At 40.7% G+C, this 20219-nt stretch overlaps 1 protein-coding gene across 1 annotated transcript in view; it reads right to left on the bottom strand.

Moving 5' to 3' along the window:
- Nucleotides 1-746: 746 nt before the first annotated feature.
- Nucleotides 747-20219, bottom strand: part of LOC117466289 (general transcription factor IIF subunit 2-like) — a 57058-nt gene continuing 37585 nt past the window's right edge. The window contains exons 5-8 of the mRNA XM_034109447.1: nt 8114-8195; nt 3052-3151; nt 2262-2405; nt 747-998 (exon numbers count right to left, since the gene is read on the bottom strand). Of these exons, the coding sequence (XP_033965338.1) occupies nt 867-998; nt 2262-2405; nt 3052-3151; nt 8114-8195 (458 nt within the window). The 3' untranslated portion in view covers nt 747-866. The remainder of the gene's footprint in view (nt 999-2261; nt 2406-3051; nt 3152-8113; nt 8196-20219) is intronic.

Raw genomic sequence — 20219 nt, 5'->3', positions numbered from 1 at the left:
GTACAATACCGAGGAGCAGAGTGAAATAACATCCTTTATTAAAAAGGTTCAGGTTATTGGTGAAATATCTATCCTGGGTTTGATTCCAGCAGTAATTCTTAATTAGAATTATGATAAAGGCAGCCCTTATTGCATATGGTATGTACCGACACAAATGTGTCTAGTCAAATGTAGCCCTACAATAATGGTAAAGTCTTAAAGGTCCCCATGTCATGGCCATAATTCCATTGAGGTATACTAAAATAAATGTATAGTGCAATTTTCCAAACTCAGGTTTCTCATACAGCATCTCTGTAGTATGTATTCACTCTGTCCTAAACGGCTTGTTGCTCCTGCCCCGCCCAGCGGCCGTCAGCGAGACGCAGAGTTCCGGTGTCTCTTTGTCTCGCCGACGCACACCAGTGAGCCAGCCCGGATTGGTCCAAACGTAATGGCACTATACCCAAGAAGTAAACAATGGAAAAAGAAAAATCCCCAAGAGGTCTTTTCTAGAGTTTTACTCGCTACAGGGTTTGATGTGCTGCCTCTTTTGTAAATCAGTATTGCTTTTTAATCCTGTGGTCATCAGCCTGGCGTAAGGACGATCAGATCCAGTGTTAGGTTTTTCCTGACCCATAACGGTGACACTTTAGTGTGTGTCAGTTAGTGTAAAGCATCAAAGAACTGAGTTAATGTATAACATCCCTCCACTGGTTGAGGAAAGCAACATTCATTTTGACCAACCAGAAAACGGATGTGTGCAGCGGTAAATCATGTGGTTTATTTTATTTTCCACCTTTATGTTCAAGTGCTGTGGAAGCTGCAAATAACTCAAAATCAGCATTTTCTGTTCTGGGGTCACCAACACCTGAAAGCTGTGCCCTGCTTCAGGCAGTCTGCATCTCCTCCTCCTCAGCAGACTGGTAGTGCCTGTACTCGGGCTTCAGCTCCCAGGTGCTTTTGTGAGCCCCCTTGCTGTTGTACGTCCCGATATCCCTCATGATTTCTTTCAGGTAGGTCTAGAGAAACAGGATGAACAGATAGTGATAAACCAACTGATTTATGTCCGTCCTATATGACATTTGATTGCATTCTACATAAAGTACCTTAAAGATAAATATCATATTGCACATATACTTTTGCAAAAATAAGTCAGGACCTCTTCAAGCATTACGAACGATTACTTGCCAAGAAAGAGACAAACTAAACGATCAAGTCAAAGACTCGTTTGACTTATAACATTTAACTCAGATTTCACCTAATTCTAAAAATTAGAAGTCCTGCATTCAAAATCTTACTTCTGTTGCAGACAGATTTGATACACACACGTTATTGATGTTAACAACTTTTTGTTAGACGTAGAATTATACTTAGATGTACCTTAAACTGTTTTTCAAATCTGAAAAGTGATTAAAGGGTAATGATTTCCCTTTATAAAATGTAGTATAGCAATAGCGTTAAAAGTACTTAAAATGGTACTTGAGTAATGTACTTTCCACCTATGCTCTGCAAATTATGTTACAGATTCAGGTTTACTGTAGTACTTAAAGTATATAATAATAGCTCCACCTTTACTGGCTATATAGTTAAGAGTGCTGTTCACATATTATTGCATCAGTAAATATAGAAATTAATAATTTGAGTCTTGGTACTTGGTATATTCTGATGCTCATACATGCATGTACTGGACATGAGATTCACCTTCTTTTATAATACATCGTGGTTTCACTGCAACCCCCCCACTTCAGTCTCTGACTTCAATCCGCTTTCATTTCTGAAGGGACAGCACCATGTAAAGTTCACCCTGAGCAGGCGCAGTGTGTGAGAGCGGCCACTAGGTGTCTCTGTTGAGCTGACCAGGAAGTGCCCACTCCACCTGATTTTCACCAGTGTTTCAAGACTTTTCATAATGGGCATTTCGGTTACTTTAGTTCAGTTAATTTGAGTGTTAGCCAAGTGCTTTAGGAGAGAAACGATGGTTTGGAGTGTATTGCTGTGTTTGACTCCTACTCAGCCGGTGGTTATGCAATCAGATGCAATCAGAGGGAGAGGAGGGCCTGGAGGTCTCATCAGCACCTACACAGCGCTGTTCTGCGGGAGCGCATCCACCGCGCTGTATCGATTCATCCCGTGTGTGTGTGTGTGCGCGCGTTCCCATGATAGCCCAAATCTCAGCCACAAAAGAGTGTGAACAGGCATGAACGCTTTGTCGTGGGCGATTTGTTCAAATTTAACAAAGCAAGGTGGATAGTGGGCAGGTGTAGTCTGTTTGTGCTGCTCACCACAGGTTGTTTGGTGATGTCCACCAAGTCCTTGATGTTGTAGTACTGGTGCTTCTCAAAGGCAGAGAAACACATGTCCAACACCACCTGTCGCTCGGCCCTCACCATCTTCCCCTCTGACTTCTTCTTCTTATCGTGCTCCAACTAAGAACCAAAAGGAGTGTTACTACTACTGATACTAAAACCTATAAAAATGACACTTGTATTTCTAACGGTAATGAGATCATTTTGGTTTGATTCACAATTTGATCATAATCCAGTTCTGTTAAACTCAGGATTAAGGTTGAAGGATATGTTCCATATTTCTACTGTGTGGTACCACTGACTCAGTGTTTACAATTCAAACCGTTCTTGGCGGATTTACAATAGATGGATTAAAAAAAATAGCAAAAACCGAGGGGGCCGGTTTCAAAAAAATGAAAAAGTCAGATCACCACAACAGGAAACCAAAAGATTAATCGTATTTGAAAGGCTTGAATCAAGGAATTCTGGGTATTTTTTCTCAATATATTCAACAGATGCCATTTAACATAACAGAGACAGTATGTTTTACATGTTTTGGATAATTTAACTTCCATCGTTAAAACACAATAAAAAGCTGTTGATTGGGAAAAAATGTTTTTGCATTCGGTGAATGAGGCTTTTGAATGACAGTTTATATATTCATTTGTATTGCAAGTGCAGCTCAGCCTTGCAACAAGCTCCATTAATGCATTTCACTTGATCAAATGGGTCACACAAGCACACATTTGTATATAAATAAATTCAGCTTCCTGTTATTAGTTCTCACGTTGAAATCATGGTTGGCCACAGGCTTGAAGATGGTGGTGACGGCTTTCTCCAGCTGCTGAGACAAACGCTGAGGCTTGGTGGACTCTTGAAGCTGCAGCCTGACACACACACACACACACACACACACACACACACACACACACACACACACACACACACACACACACACACACACACACACACACACACACACACACACACACACACACACACACACACACACACACACACACACACACACACACACACACACACACACACACACACACACACACACACACACACACACACACACTTACTTTGATTTGTGTTTCCTGTGATCTAACTTGATTTCTGTTGACAGATGTGGCTGTTGGCACGGAGACAACTGTCAGCACCTCGAGGGTAAACTAAACAAACCAGTTATGGCAGCGGCTCTGCTTTCTATTTACCCATTGTTCCTCAGCTGGTCATTACACATTTTGTATTTAAATTGACGGCCATTCAAACAGCGAAGGTTATGAGACGATCTGTTACTATGTTTTAGTTCCTAGTCCTACTTTATTCTCCATTTGTTGATCCAATCCAAACTGACCACATGAAAAAATTAACAAAGTACAATATATCAGTACAAATGTCACTCAGTGAAGAAAAACAACTCTGAATAAGGAATATTATTTAAATCGTCTTAAAGCACAACAATGTTATTCCGATGTGCAAATGCATGTGTTGAGTGCTCCATATTACCACTTTATCTACAGTCAGGAACATGTGGGGAAGCTTTCCTAAAACTGTCCTAGAAGGGTTTTTTCTGCACTGTGTCGGACTGATTTGATGGCTGACAGAAACGGTCTCACACAATAAAGCCAACTGTGTTGTATGTTTTGCCTTGGGTTGTATTGTAGCAGTTCATCTGCCACTGTGATGCGGTTGCTATAGCAACTCGCTGTGATAATGGATTTCGATGAAGAGGAGACAGAAAGCATTTAAAAAGGCAGAGTGGACTCAAGTATTTGGTCCACACAAATTGCTTGTCAAACTTCTCGACAAAGATTAATTCAAAACACTCAAACATTTGTTGTGTTGTCCAGTGAGGGGGGACCATTTAAAAATCAACAAGTGCAGCCCTGACATTTGTTTATTCATAATCTTCGCTGATTATAAAAACAATCCATCAATAGTTAGTCTGATCTTTTACTGTAACAGAAATGCTGCAACACAGGGGGAGATGGGGTTTTCATTAAATACCAGGAGCTTACTAATAAAGACATGTTTGACATATTCTGCATCATCTGGTGCCAGTCACAACTGCTGTGCATTCATTGTAACAATAAAGATAGTGGACATTTCAAGTGAGTGGAATAATAGTGTTGGTATTTTTGTTTGAAACCGTCTAACATCCATTTGCTGAATTTGAGCAGGAAGTACACTGAACAAAAATATAAATGCAACACTTTTGTTTTTGCTCCCATTTTTCAAGAGATGAACTCAAAGATCTCAAATATTGTTCACAAATCTGAGATAGTGAGCACTTCTCCTTTGCCGAGATAATCCATCCCACCTCACAGGTGTGGCATATCAAGATGCTGATTAGACAGCATGATTATTGCACAGGTGTGCCTTAGGCTGGCCACAATAAAAGGCCACTCTAAAATGTTCAGTTTTATCACACAGCACAATGCCACAGATGTCGCAAGTTTTGAGGGAGCGTGCAATCGGCATGCTGACAGCAGGAATGTCCACCAGAGCTGTTGCCCGTGAATTGAATGTTCATTTCTCTACCATAAGCCGTCTCCAAAGGCAATCGGTTTGCATCACCAAAGAATTTCTGCACAAACTGTCAGAAACCGTCTCAGGGAAGCTCATCTGCATGCTCGTCGTCTTCATCGGGGTCTCGACCTGAATCCGGTTCGTCGTCGTCACCAACTTGAGTGGGCAAATGCTCACATTCGATGGCGTCTGGCACGTTGGAGAGGTGTTCTCTTCACGGATGAATCCCGGTTTTCACTGTTCAGGGCAGATGGCAGACAGCGTGTGTGGCGTTGTGTGGGTGAGCGGTTTTCTGATGTCAATGTTGTGAATCGAGTGGCCCATGGTGCTGGTGGGGTTATGGTATGGGCAGGCGTATGTTATGGACGACGAACACAGGTGCATTTTATTGATGGCATTGTGAATGCACAGAGATACCGTGACGAGATCCTGAGGCCCATTGTTGTGCCATTCATCCACGAACATCACCTCATGTTGCAGCATGATAATGCACGGTCCCATGTTGCAAGGATCTGTACACAATTCCTGGAGGCTGAAAACATCCCAGTTCTTGCATGGCCAGCATACTCACCGGACAGGTCACCCATTGAGCATGTTTGGGATGCTCTGGGTCGGCGTATACGACAGCGTGTTCCAGTTCAAATTACAATGGGAGCCAGAGCCTTTTCTTGTCAAGCTCCACATTTGTGGAATCAGCTTCCAGTTTGTGTTCGGGCGGCAGACACCCTATCCGTTTTTAAGAGTGCGCTTAAGACCTTCCTTTTTGATAGTTAGGGCTGATTAGATTCAGCCCCTAGTTTTGCTGATATAAGCCGCTTTCACACCGCAGGACTTGCGGTACTTTAGTGCCGGCACTAAAGTACCACGGCACTAAATCCGCCAGGGGGCTAGTGCCAATCGCATTCACACCGCAGTACTTTCCCTGAGGCACGATTACGCTGACGTCACTTCGTCTTCTTCTTCTCTGGGTTTACTGGCAGGCCGCAAAACCACTTCACGGCGAGTACAACAAAAAACGAGAGAAGAAGAACTACACGGGGGGGGAGGGGGTATAAAGCCCATCCGCTGTATGAGGCGTTTGTTTACTTTCCGACCTCAGACATGATGGAGTTCATAAGGGTAATTTACAAATAAAATACCCCATTATAACAATGGACTTTATCTTTATGTATTTATTATATATTACCCCCTCAGGCTGATTTTGGAAAAGGACATCAACCCTTGTTTGGTGTTTTTCCCTTATTTATCTAAAACAAATGACATGATAAATTACTTGTGTTTGTGTGTGTAAGACTTGTGTTTCTGATAAATTCAACCACCGACACCTGTCTGCTCTCACATTCTTCTAATCTGCAAATTTGGGGTGGGACACAATAAATAAAGCTTCGCCAGTTTGTTTGTTTTATTGCACAGTCAAGACATAACAATAACGGCATCATGCTGTTCCAGGTGTGTCGTATGCATGTAAATTGAAGTTAAATAACAGTGTGAAATGTAAAATAAAGTGTAAGTAGTTTCAAAACAATGTAACAGTGGCAATATATATAGCAGCAGACACGCCTTAGTGCAAGTTAGGTGTCAGTATTAAAAAACAGTGGCAATATATATATATATATATAATAACAATAGAAAATCGTTACCACTCTTATTATTGTGGTCTTTAATTTTTTTATAGTCCTGCCTGAGTTTCTTTATTTTTACCCGGCATCCGTGTGCACTGTGCACGATTCCCAGCTCAAGTAGCGAACATCGCTCAAAACATTTGGAGTTGGGAACTGCTTTCTGTAGAAGCTGCTGCATCCCGTCCTTGGAGTAAATTGCCAGAAGCGCCGACACTTCCTCATCATTCCACCGCTCCGGTGTTGTAGTACGTGTGGTCATAACTGCTTTAAAGTACAAAAAAACTACTCGCCCAGGTGTGGATGTGGTTTTGTAGCGAGGAAAAAAATGGCTGCCTAACAAAACAAATTCAGAGTCTAACGGGGCGTGGTTTGCAATTCGCCCAGCCAATAGAAATAGAATATAAATTGGCACTCTTTTGTCACCAGGTTCGTACCACCTCTCTAGCAGGGACTAAAAAGTACCAAAAGAGTTCCAAAAGAGTTCCCGGCAATGAGTAGTCCCGGCGGTGTGAACGCGACATTATTGGTACTAACGGAACTAAAGAACTAAAGTACCAGGGAAAGTCCTGCGGTGTGAACGCGGCTATAGGCTTAGTTTGTCGGGGGACATCTTACTTCTTCCTTCTCTCTGTCTATACCTGTGTACTCTCATGTTCCAATTAACCCAGCTTCCCCACATTTCTTTCTTTTTGGTGTCTATATACGCTGGGATCCGGAGTCATGGATGATCCTGCGGTCCTGTGTCCTGGATCGCGAGCCCTGGATCTTGAGTCGTGGCTGTGGTCCTGGATCATCGGTCCTGGATGGATATCCTCGTGGATTCATCTTCCTATTATAGACACATGCATTTCCAAACATTTGGACTACCTATGTTGCAAATGTATTATCTTTTCAATTTACACACGGCATCTATTGCACGTCTGTCCGTCCTGGGAGAGGGATCCCTCCTCTGTTGCTCTCCCTGAGGTTTCTCCCATTTTTCCCTTTAAACTGTGTTTTCTTTGGAAGTTTTTCCTTGTACGATGTGAGGGTCTAAGGACAGAGGGTGTCGTATTGTCATACTGATATTCTGTACACACTGTGAAGACCACGGAGACAAATGTAACATTTGTGATATTGGGCTATATAAATAAACATTGATTGATTGATTGAGTTCCTGCCAATATCCAGCAACTTGGCACAGCCATTGAAGAGGAGTGGACCAACATTCCACAGGCCACAATCAACAACCTGATCAACTCTGTGCGAAGGAGATGTGTTGCACTGCGTGAGGCAAATGGTGGTCACACCAGATACTGACTGGTTTCCGGACCCCCCCAGACCCCCCCAATAAAGCAAAACTGCACGTTTCAGAGTGGCCTTTTATTGTGTCCAGCCTAAGGCACACCTGTGCAATAATCATGTTGTCTAACCAGCATCTTGATATGCCACACCTGTGAGGTGGGATGGATTATCTCGGCAAAGGAGAAGTGCTCACTATCACAGATCTTTTCAGATTTGTGAACAATATTTGAGAGAAATGGTTATTTTGTGTACATAGAAAATGTTTTAGATCTTTGAGTTCATCTCATGAAAAATGGGAGCAAAAACAAAAGTGTTGCATTTATATTTTTGTTCAGTGTATTTCCCGTTCTTTGCAGCATGGCAGTATTGTAACTCATGAGCTGAACAATTTCAAAGTGAACTCACTTCTTCAGCTTCATGTAGTTGTCATTGACGACCGGTCTGCATTCCGCTCTGTGCACCACCATCCCCTCCAGACTGATGCCATCTAGAACAAAGACAGTGAGTCAACGGCTGCCTCATGATCCAGACACACTCCGTTTATAGGGAGGGGGGTGAAAAGAGTGATATATACTTATGACTGATTACTTTGTGTGGTTAAAACCACGGCCAATGTGTAATTAAAAAGGTCATAGAGAAGTATGTCATAAAAAGCGGCATGTAAAAAATGTATGTCCAAAAGGTTATTGTTAAATATGTCTATTTTATAGAATTCAGTATATAAAACATTGATCATATAGTGCAACCTAAAATAAATCATAACACTATATATAATGTAAAATGTTAAAAAAATACCTGAAGAAATGCTGCTGGGCACATCATGGAAATATAATGAAACTAGGCTGCAACCATTTCTACACTGAACAAATATATTAACGCAACACTTTTGTTTTTGCTCCCATTTTTAATGAGCTGAAATCAAAGGTCCAAGACTTTTTCTATGTAAACACATATTTCTCTCAAATATTGTTCACAAATGTGTCTTAATCTGTTTTAGTGAGCACTATCGAGATAATCCATCCACCTCACAGGTGTAGCATATCAAGATGCTGAGTAGACAGCATGATTATTGCACAGGTGTGCCTCACAATAAAAAGGCCCTTTTCCTTCCCATAGTAGATCAGGTTGTTGATTGTGGCCTGTGGATTGTTGGTCCACTCCTCTTCAATGGCTGTGCGAAGTTGCTGGATGTTGGCAGGAACTGGAACACGCTGTCTTATACGCCGACCCAGAGCATCCCAAACATGCTCAGTGGGTGACATGTACTGTGAGTATGCTGGCCATGCAGAACTGGGATGTTTTCCCTGTTCAGTGCAAACTGGGATCATCCTTAAAGAGCCTCTCCAAAGTACCAGATGCTATCGAAGGTGAGCATTGGCCCACTCAAGTTGGTTACGAACTGCGGTGTGGTCAAGACCCCGTTGAGGACAACGAGCATGCAGGTGGGCTTCCCTGAGAAGGTTTCTTTGGTTATGCAAACCCATTGTTGCATCAGCTTTCTGGGTGGCTGCTCTCAGTTGATCTTGCAGGTGAAGATGCCGGATGTGGTTACACGTGGTCTGCTGTTGTGAGGCCGGTTGGATGTACTACCAAATTCTCAGAAACAGCTAATGGTAGAGAAATTAACATTCAATTCACGGGCAACAGTTTGGTGGACATTCCTGCTGTCACCATGCCAATTGAACGCTCCCTAAAACTTGCGACATCTGTGGCATTGTGCTGTGTGATAAAGGTGCACCTTTTAGAGTGGCCTCTTATTGTGACTAGCCTAAGGCACAGCTGTGCAATAATCATGTTGTCTAATCAGCATCTTGATATGCCACACCTGTGAGGTGGATGATTCTCTCGGCTCACTAACACAGATGTATAATATATACAATATTTGAGAGAAATAGGCCTTTTGTTTACATAGAAAGATTTGAACTTTGGTCTCAGCTCATGAAAAATGGGAGCAAAAATAAAAACTGTTGCGTTTATATTTTTAGTGTAGAAATGGTTCCATCCTAGTTTAATTACATTTCCATGATGGGCCAGCATTTCTCTAGATGTTTTTAAACAACTTAATCCATTCCTTAGAGACCTTCTTTGGAATCGCTAGGACAAAAGTGTTGCGTTTATATTATTGTTCAGTCCATTATCTTTCCTCAAGAACAGGGTTTCAACCATCATATGTTTTAATATTTTTGAAGTAGTGGAGCCATAGCTTGTATTTAACTGGTAAGATCATATTCTTGTGCCATTCCTGTATAATACAACCCGATGTGGATGTATTATTTCCAACATCTGAAAAAGGAAGAATTATTGATTGAATTGGAATCCACAGATGATTCACTATTGAAAAACAATCATAAGTCACAGCCCTTAAACTACATATAGTTCTTGTAAGCCTCTCGTTGAGAATGGATAGATATTCAAAATAAAATCACTATATAATGTATACTGTATGTTGCATTGCAATTCAACTGCATCTCAACCCACTGCTCTCACAGTGCCGGCAGCCGGGCTCAGGGTCAGGCTTTTGTTGAAAGTCTGTGTTTAGACATGCAGACTGCAATTAACCAACGATTCGCCGTCTAATCGGGCGCCGCAGGAGAGGATCGTCAAGAAGTTAATTACCTACATCCAGGTGTGCACGGCTGGCCTCAAAATACTTATAGCTGTAATTGCAGTGGTGCTTCTAGAAAGAGCTGAATAAAGTGGATGAACATGTAACACATGTTGGGTGATGTGCGAGAATGTATAACTCGGGGACTGACTAACTAATCTGGTCAAATCAATCAGTGGAAATTAACTAAGAGTTTGTTCAGTAGTACCTCATACTGAGGTACTGCATTATTTCCATTTCATGCTACTATCCAATATATTTATGCGATAGATTTGAGGTATAATATAATGGTATTAAGTTGCTTTTCAGAATAAAATGTCACATAAAAACAACAAGAAGCTTATTCAATTAAACATGTTTTAGATTAAACCCTAAAAGTCTGGTTTATCACTTTGAGTTCTAAAACAATTTCTTCATGTGGTTTTCTTATGAATACTAGTCTAAAAGAGGTCAAACTATCCAGTTATAGTAAAAAGAAAAAGATTCTACCTCATTCATCATTTCAGGATCCCTCAAATGCCGCATGTCATCATTTCAGCGCTGGTTGTCTTGGTGGTGCCCAGCAAACAATGTGGGCTTCGTAAATAATTGGACAGCCTTCTGGGGAAAACCTGGTCTGATTAAGAGAGACGGCATTCACCCTACTTTGAAAGGTGCAGATCTCATTTCGGCAAACATTTCAGGGCTTTGTGGACGTAATCCATGACAAACTGGAGTTGAGACCAGGAGGCAGAGTCGCAGTCTTACACGCTTCTCTGCGCTCTCTCCTAGGCAGTCACCCATAGGAATCCCGAACCCAATAAAATACCCAATATTAGCGGTGTGTGTGTCTGCCCAAGGACAATTTAAGGTAAAACCTAATAGAGGTGTTATACATAATAACCTAATAAAAGTAAATGTAACAACTACTACAGTGCAACAAAACAGGAAGATTAAATGTGGTCTCTTAAACATAAGATCTCTAGCATCTAAAGCAATATTGGTAAATGATTTAATATCAGATTATAATATTGATATATGCTGTCTCACTGAAACTTGGTTGAGACATGAAGAATATGTCAGCATAAATGAGGCCACTCCACCCAGCCATGTCAACACTCATATTGCTCGAGGCACGGGCCGAGGAGGTGGAGTTGCAGCAATCTTTGACTCAAGTTTACTTATCAATACTAAATCAAAATGTAATTATACCTCTTTTGAAAGCCTCGTTTTTAGTCTTACGCATCCGACCTGGAAAACTTTGCAGCCAATCTTATTTGTTACAGTGTATCGTGCACCAGGTCCTTATTCAGAATTCTTATCAGAATTCTCTGAGTTTTTATCAACTTTGGTTCTTAAAACAGACAAAGTAATTATCGTAGGTGACTTTAATATTCATGTTGACGATGATAAAAATAGCCTTACTGTTGCATTTAACTCTATATTAGATTCTGTTGGTTTCTGTCAGAGTGTAAATAAACCAACCCACTGTTATAATCACACTCTCGACCTTGTTCTGATTTATGGTATTGAAATTGAGCAACTATTAGTGGAACCGCATAATCCTGCTTTATCCGACCATTTCTTAGTAACTTTTGAAGTACTGTTACTAGACTACAAAGCATTAGTCAAAAGCTCTTGCAGCAGAAACCTATCTGTTAGTGCTATAGCCACATTTAAGGAAGAGATTCAACCAATACTTAACTCGATAGCATGTCTGCATGTAGGGGAGGAAACTTATACAAAATGTACACCACCCCAAATTGATCATGTTGTTGATAGTGCTATAGATGCGCTGCGAATAAAATTAGATTCTGTTGCTCCTTTGAAAAAGAAGAAAATAAAACAACATAGATTAGCTCCATGGCATAATGCCGAAACCCGCAAAATAAAGCAAAAGTCTAGACAACTTGAAAGGATATGGCGTTCCACTAAACTTGAAGAATCTCGTTTAATTTGGCATATTACTCTCAATGAATATAAGAAAGCACTGCGTAAAGCGAGAGCAGCCTACTACTCTTCATTAATAGATGAGAATAAGAATAATGCAAGATTTCTTTTCAGCACTGTAGCCAGGCTGACAGAGAGCCACAGCTCGATTGAGCCTTCTATTCCCTTAGCACTCAGTAGTAATGATTTTATGTGCTTTTTTAACGATAAAATTGTTACTCTTAGAAACAAAATTAATGACCTCTTGCCTTCGACCAGTATAGTGTTATCAACAGCTCCCGGAATCGTAAGTTCTAATATTACACTAGATAGTAAACTAGAATGCTTTTCAGCCATTAACCTTGAACAATTACATTCAATGATTCTCTCTTCTAAACCATCAACGAGCATGTTAGACCCAATTCCAACTAAGCTGTTGAAGGAAGTTTTTCCATTAATTAGCACTTCTTTATTAAATATTATGAATATGTCTTTATTATCAGGCTATGTTCCACAATCATTCAAAGTAGCAGTGATAAAACCGCTTCTTAAAAAGCACAACCTCGATCCAGAGGTTTTAGCCAACTATAGACCTATTTCTAATCTTCCGTTCCTCTCAAAAATTCTTGAGAAAGCGGTCGCAAAACAGTTGTGTGATTACTTAAAAAACAATGATTTATTTGAAGATTTTCAGTCTGGCTTTAGAACACATCATAGCACAGAGACAGCTCTGGTTAAAGTCACAAATGATATTCTAATAGCCTCAGACAAGGGACTTGTCTCTATTCTTGTTTTGCTCGATCTTAGTGCTGCATTTGATACTATCGACCATGATATCCTATTGCAAAGACTAGAGCACTTAGTTGGCATACAGGGAACTGCTTTAGGCTGGTTTAGGTCCTATCTATCTGAACGCTCTCAGTTTGTACGTGTTAACGATGAATCTTCCACGCAAACCAAAGTTAGCCATGGAGTGCCACAGGGCTCAGTGCTCGGACCTATTTTGTTCACATTATATATGCTTCCGTTAGGCAATATTATAAGGAATCATTCTGTAAACTTTCATTGTTATGCGGATGATACTCAACTATATTTATCAATCAAGCCTGATGAAATTAATCATCTAAATAAAATTCAAGACTGCCTTAAGGACTTAAAAACGTGGATGACCTTAAACTTTTTGATGTTAAACACGACCAAAACTGAAGTTATTGTACTTGGCCCGAAGAATCTACGAAACAAATTATCTAAAGACATACTAACTATGGATGGCATTAATTTGGCCTCCAGTGAGACTGTAAGGAATCTTGGTGTTATATTTGATCAGGATTTATCCTTTAACGCCCACATAAAATCAATTTCAAGGACCGCCTACTTCCATCTACGTAACATTGCAAAAATCAGGCATATCTTGCCTCAAAACGATGCAGAGAAACTAGTCCATGCATTTGTTACTTCTAGGCTGGATTATTGTAACTCTTTATTATCAGGGAGTACCAAGAAGTCAATCAAGTCGCTTCAGCTGATTCAAAATGCTGCGGCTCGTGTACTAACCAGAGTTAGGAAAAGGGACCACATTACTCCTGTTCTGGCTGCCTTACACTGGCTCCCTATAGAACACAGGATAGAATTTAAAATTCTTCTTCTCGCCTACAAAGCCCTTAATGGGCAGGCGCCATCTTACCTTAAAGAACTCATTATACCCTACTGTCCTACTAGGGCATTGCGTTCCAAGAATGCAGGGTTATTGGTTGTTCCTAGAATCTTTAAAAGTACAATGGGAGCCAGAGCCTTTTCTTATCAAGCTCCACATTTGTGGAATCAGCTTCCAGTTTGTGTTCGGGCGGCAGACACCCTATCCGTTTTTAAGAGTGCGCTTAAGACCTTCCTTTTTGATAAAGCTTATAGTTAGGGCTGATTAGATTCAGCCCCTAGTTTTGCTGATATAGGCTTAGTTTGTCGGGGGACATCTTACTTCTTCCTTCTCTCTGTCTATACCCGTGTACACTCATGTTCCGATTAACCCAGCTTCCCCAAATGTCTTTCTTTTTGGTGTCTATATACGCTGGGATCCGGAGTCATGGATGATCCTGCGGTCCTGTGTCCTGGATCGCGAGCGCTGGATCTTGAGTCGTGGCTGTGGTCCTGGATCATAGGTCCTGGATGGATATCCTCGTGGATTCATCTTCCTATTATACACACATGCATTTCCAAACATTTGGACTACCTATGTTGCAAATGTATTATCTTTTCAATTTACACACGGCATCTATTGCACGTCTGTCCGTCCTGGGAGAGGGATCCCTCCTCTGTTGCTCTCCCTGAGGTTTCTCCCATTTTTCCCTTTAAACTGGGTTTTCTTTGGAAGTTTTTCCTTGTACGATATGAGGGTCTAAGGACAGAGGGTGTCGTATTGTCATACTGATATTCTGTACACACTGTGAAGACCACTGAGACAAATGTAACATTTGTGATATTGGGCTATATAAATAAACATTGATTGATTGATTGACATTGAAATGTATTTTGTGACAATTTGGAGTGACCCCTAAGATGATACCACTGCACTAACCTCCCATGCTGGACAGTATGTCTGTTGAACCAAGTAGATTTTCAAATGCATGGCTTTCATTTCTAATAGTATTTTTATACTGTGGTATTTTACTTTTATGAAAGTAAAGTAATTTTATAGTAAACCTTAAAGGTGGTGTAGGTAAGTTTGAGAAACCGGCTCGAGATACACTTGTTATATTCCATGGAATGCTCTTAACATCCCGAAAGCAATGAATATCTGAAGTGCTTTGACAAAGAATCCATGAAAAAAGTCATCTGTGGAAGCCGTGGCACCGTAAAAAGCACGACCAATCATTTGAGCCGGCCCGGCTAAAGTAACTGGATGGCCTACCTGCCTGTCAGCCTCCCATCTGTGCACAAACTTATCTCGTGCCCTCATTGGTCATGTGCGCGTTCGTGTGTGTTGGAGGAGGGGCTCTGTAAGGAAGTGGAAGATTTTTTCCGGCTGTGTATTTTCAAATTCTAGCGCACTCGAGCTGGTTTCTCCAAAATGACCTACCCCACCTTTAATAAAATCAATCAAAAGACTTTGTGACAGTTTCACCATATTAGAATACAAAATAAATACACATTTTATTATAGTTTACATAACCAATGTAACACACACACATTCAGCTATTTCTGATTTACCTTGAACATGGTTTTTTGTATTTGTTGCAATTACTTTTCAAGCTGTTCTTTCATAATGTGCTTTATCAAATTATTCATCTGTCCAACCCCCAACCATTTGATGCCTCTTCTGCTCCTCTCCAATCAGAGCGATGAGTCCAGTTGGCGAGCGTTGGCGTTATATTGGCACCGGCTCAGCCTATTGTGCATTGTTTTACAGTAAGTATGATTTGGCATTGTTTGTATCCGGACAAATAAAAGGTCTGAGAAGCTGCAATATTTCACACCCTCCAGTTAGCAATCCCAGCAGACAGATAGACAAAAAGAGCAGAGAGAGAAAGTCTACAGTGAGCGGTAGAGGTCAACGAGCAGACGGCGAGGCATTGATAATGAACAGATTGACATGTCCAGACCTGTGTAGGAGGAGAGAGGCTGTCAAACTTATTTTAACATTTTCCACAAACACTAGAGTATCCTTGGTGTGAAATCCTGTGAGGTGAATCCTCTGGGAATACATGGTAATTCCCTCCCTTGTCTTCACACTTCCCTCACTAGCATATTTTCCTTTTGTGTCAATCCCTCCCACTGAAAACGAGAGGGTGAAATGCAAAGAAAAGACACACGATAAAGACGTCTTTACCTCTGAAGCGTCATCATCTGAAAAGACGTCAGTTTGGTATGACGCCGGCACAGCAGGATCACCCGTCAGTCAGCGCCAACAGCAGATAATGTGATTATGACACGGTGCACATTACCATTGCTTGTGCTTTTCTTGTGTGATTGATGTTCTCCTATACTGTATGGCAAACCACAGTTACATGTAAGGATTCCTCAGAAGTCAGAGTCATTCAATTATCATTTAAATGTCTACACTATTTTAAGTTGTGCTTTTAGAGAAACAATATTTAATGATTTAGGATTGGAATGCCAACACTTTTGGTATGCTGGTAAAAAAAAGAAGCAATTATGAATTTACTTCATATAAAGATGTATTTATATGGAGTGTAAATATACACCACATGTATTTGTGTAGTTTTAAGGTTCTGTCGGTAATCAGCTCATTCTAAAACGGCAATGATTAATACAAATAAATCTAAAAGTTCGGAACACTGAAACACCTGAGTGGGGTGTGTTCTCTCTCAGTTCATGCTGGTAGGAGTAAATGTCAGCATGTTGGGGATGTGATTTCACAGCAGCACAATCAACAGTGGTACACAATCACACACAGATTACGAGTGATGCTTGTTGACCTCTTTGCTTGATGCCGCTTTATTTACTCGCTCAAGCCTCTTCTGGGAAGCCTTCCTCTTTCTTTTTCAACAAAGATCAAATCCTATGAAAAGACCAAAACCTACAATGTGTTGGTCCATCTCTAAAATAATTAGTCTAGTTATTTTTTAAGAGGTTATGTTACTCAAAAATAAGTATATTGTGAAATTGTAGCTATTTTAACTACAGATTAATACACACTGGCGCCCATTATTTACAGCAGCACAGTGTTTGTTATATATTCACACACAAAAAGGAGACAACAGTGAAGCTCTATGGCACAGAAACATTTATTATACAATATCAGGCTTGGGCTACAGAAGCACTACTTGTGAGTTGGACGGATTCATTGTTCTTTTTTCCCCTCAATTCTGTTGGCAAGAAAACCAATGTCAATCGCCCACCTTATTTTTAATGAAAATAATGTTGATGTATTTAGTATAAACCACAGCTTAACACATGCAGGGGCCAATATCACCATGGCAACCAACAAATGCCACCTGACATCACATGCCTTAAGAGCCTGTCTTTAGTCTTGAGGTGACGAACGCTTTGCAGTACGTGTCACAGAACTCACTAATGTTCATCTTTGCCTTTTCCACAAATGGATGCAATTATGCGCAATTATTGGCTGGCAAGTGCCCTTGCCAGCAACATGTCTAAAAACACACCCCCACACACACACACACACACACACACACACGTGTTCAACATCCAACGTTCCTGCTGTTGCAGAAGCAATGGTCAAACACCCCGTTTGATTTCATCAAGGCCATAACAATATGAGGACTGTTTCTCCCCTGGAACTTAATGCTTCCCGTCTCCTCTCTCCAGGGTCTACTCTAGAGGGACACCGTATGAAGGAGAGAAATGTGTTTTTAAATCATGGAAGGACACTCATACTGAGGGAGAAACTGGACTGACCACAGCATGTGTAGCTCAAGGCTTCTGAGTGGGTGGAACACTTGAGATAAATAGTAGATTCCTGCACGATGGCTTCACTACAAAACTCCTAAGTGCTAGATCTTTCTTTTGGTGCACACCTTCGGCAGACATTCAGTATCCTGTTTCTCCTATCATTCAGAGCTGCAGAATTCTTACTCTCAAATAAAAGCTAAAGGCGAGATGAACTTCACATCAAAATCACAACTGTTTTGAAGCAGCCACAGCTACTGCTTTTATTTATAAACACCACAGACACACTAGGGCAAAACTCGTACGACACATTTATTCTCGGGTAGCACCTTCAAGTGGTTTAAGATATATTGTTGCATACACAAATTGTGATTAAGACACGTCGTAGAACTCATGTGGAGAAACTCACCGTACTTGATCGATTTTTTTCAATACTTTCTTGTAGAGAGTGGAGAATATTGATACTACTTTCATGTCTTTCCAAAGTGTGTTCACTTGATAGGAAATGTTCTCTTCCCTCGCCGCGATGAAGGGCACAGACCCGTGTAGAAGTGAAAGCAGCCAGGCGGTTTGGTTTCTATGGTAACCTCACCTCGTTGCCTTTGTTGCTTCTGGCTACGTTGCATACAGCTGGTTCCTCATTGGTTGCGCTTTGAAAGCCAGTGGAAACCAAGGTCAACGCTGAAATAATTTGAGCTTTTATCACAGCACTCAATGGCAAAGAGAGAAACATACACTATACAGTATGTTACTATGTGATAGCTAATGTATATTCACATCCTAAGAGCTGCCTCGGGGTCTAAATGCAGGTCCCTGTCCAGAATGATATTCTCTGTGAGCAACAGACAGTGTAACATCCAAACAATGTAGTTATTCCCATTTAAATAAAATGATTACATCTGGAAGAGGAGAGAAATTGATTACAGAGTCCATTTCCGTGGCTTTGTTTGGGTCATGGTACAGCTCTGTGATGATGCAGTCTTGACAGCGGTAATGTTCTCTGATTCAGGTCCAAGTTGAGCTTTGTATGAAAATAAAAAAAAATAAAACTACTTATTCTCCTATGTGAATGTAATCCTTTATATGACACATTTCAAATGAGCTTCTACTGTGCATCACAGGGTTCATTAGCCGTTATTAGGGTCCAAAAACATAAGGATTCATCCAATGAGCACAGCATCTCTGAAGTGAGAGATATTATGGTGGACTTATCTATCCACTCATGGCAAAGCTTAATATACTGTACATTTCCAATCAATATATCGATCAACTAATCTAAGCTAAACAGGTCAACTGTATACAGAGAGTTGAACTTGTCTACAATTCCCTATTAGCCAAACTTGCTTGTGTAAAACACTGCAGCAGTGGATGAAAGACTGGACAGAGCAGATTATTGGTTTTTGATTAAATATTGGCGTTTGATTCAAAGGATTTCAGTGCACGAACAATACAAAGTGTGTTCCGTGTTATTTATCATGGTCCAAGTTGTGTTTGGATGCGTTTAGAGCACATGTGCATATTGTGCTGACAAATAAATTGCGATTTATTGGTCAGATGTAAGAGTTTCAGAAGAGGAGCTTCTTCATGCCGTCTGATTTCCAGCAGCCACTACCTGCGTCCATAGGCAGTTTTATAAGAGTGAGATCAGGACATATAGAAAAGGTTAGACCTTCATTTCCTTCATTTAAGCCGTGCAAATACATATAGAGGTATTGCATTTGGCTAATTTTTGCAAAGTAAAAGAAAAATAGTCGTGGGAAGACAGTAGGAGGAGAGACAGATGCGAGGGTGAGGAGGTCACTCGCCCACCCCCTCACGCTCATCTCTTACCTCCATCTGCTCCTAGGCCCCTTCCTCAAAGCTCTGACCTTCCTAATGTTAAACACAACAAACAGCTTGCCGCCCACCAGGCCTCCATCCATCATCACCCTCTCTGGATCAACTATCCCTCTCCATCACCCACAAACACACCAAGCCTATATATAATACTCAAGCAATAAATACAAATAAGTCGGTCAGAGACCTTCGCCAGCACCCCACATCCATGCTGTTCTTCAATATTGTAAAACCGTTGCAGGCTAACACATTTTCCTTTTTTTTTTGCCAGGTTAACTAACCTTAAGCTCCATTCAGTGCTTTACAAAAGAATGTCTCTCTCACAAACACAACATCTAACAGATTGTATAAGCGGCTTCCGTAACTGTGCCTCGGGTTATTCATATGACCCTAGCTCTCTTAGCTCTGAGATCACTCTCCAATAGGACTTTTTGTGGGTGATTTCATTGCTTCGCTAGAACAGCATAGCCCCTAGTAGCTTTCAGAAATATTGTGAAAATACTTTAGAAAGAGCCAAGTTTGCAGATAGTAAGGAGGCATGAAAACGTATTCTCTTTCGAAACTAGGCTAATAACAAGTTATCTGTTTTTTGTTACATTATAATATGGCAAAATTCCTAACGAACGGATAGGACATTACCATACAATAATTTGTTAAAATGTGCAGGCAAAGCCTCTCAAAGCAATAAACTAAATACAAAAATATATCTTACATATCGTAAGACCATAGTCCATATAATAAATAAATAATATAACTATAAATAAAATATCTCATAAAAAGACCCTGTCCTTAGAA

Source organism: Pseudochaenichthys georgianus, chromosome 21 (genome assembly GCF_902827115.2).
Source record: "Pseudochaenichthys georgianus chromosome 21, fPseGeo1.2, whole genome shotgun sequence".
NCBI lineage: Eukaryota > Metazoa > Chordata > Actinopteri > Perciformes > Channichthyidae > Pseudochaenichthys > Pseudochaenichthys georgianus.
The sequence above is the reverse complement of the archived record's forward strand: the minus strand, read 5'-3'. Positions and strand labels throughout refer to the sequence as shown.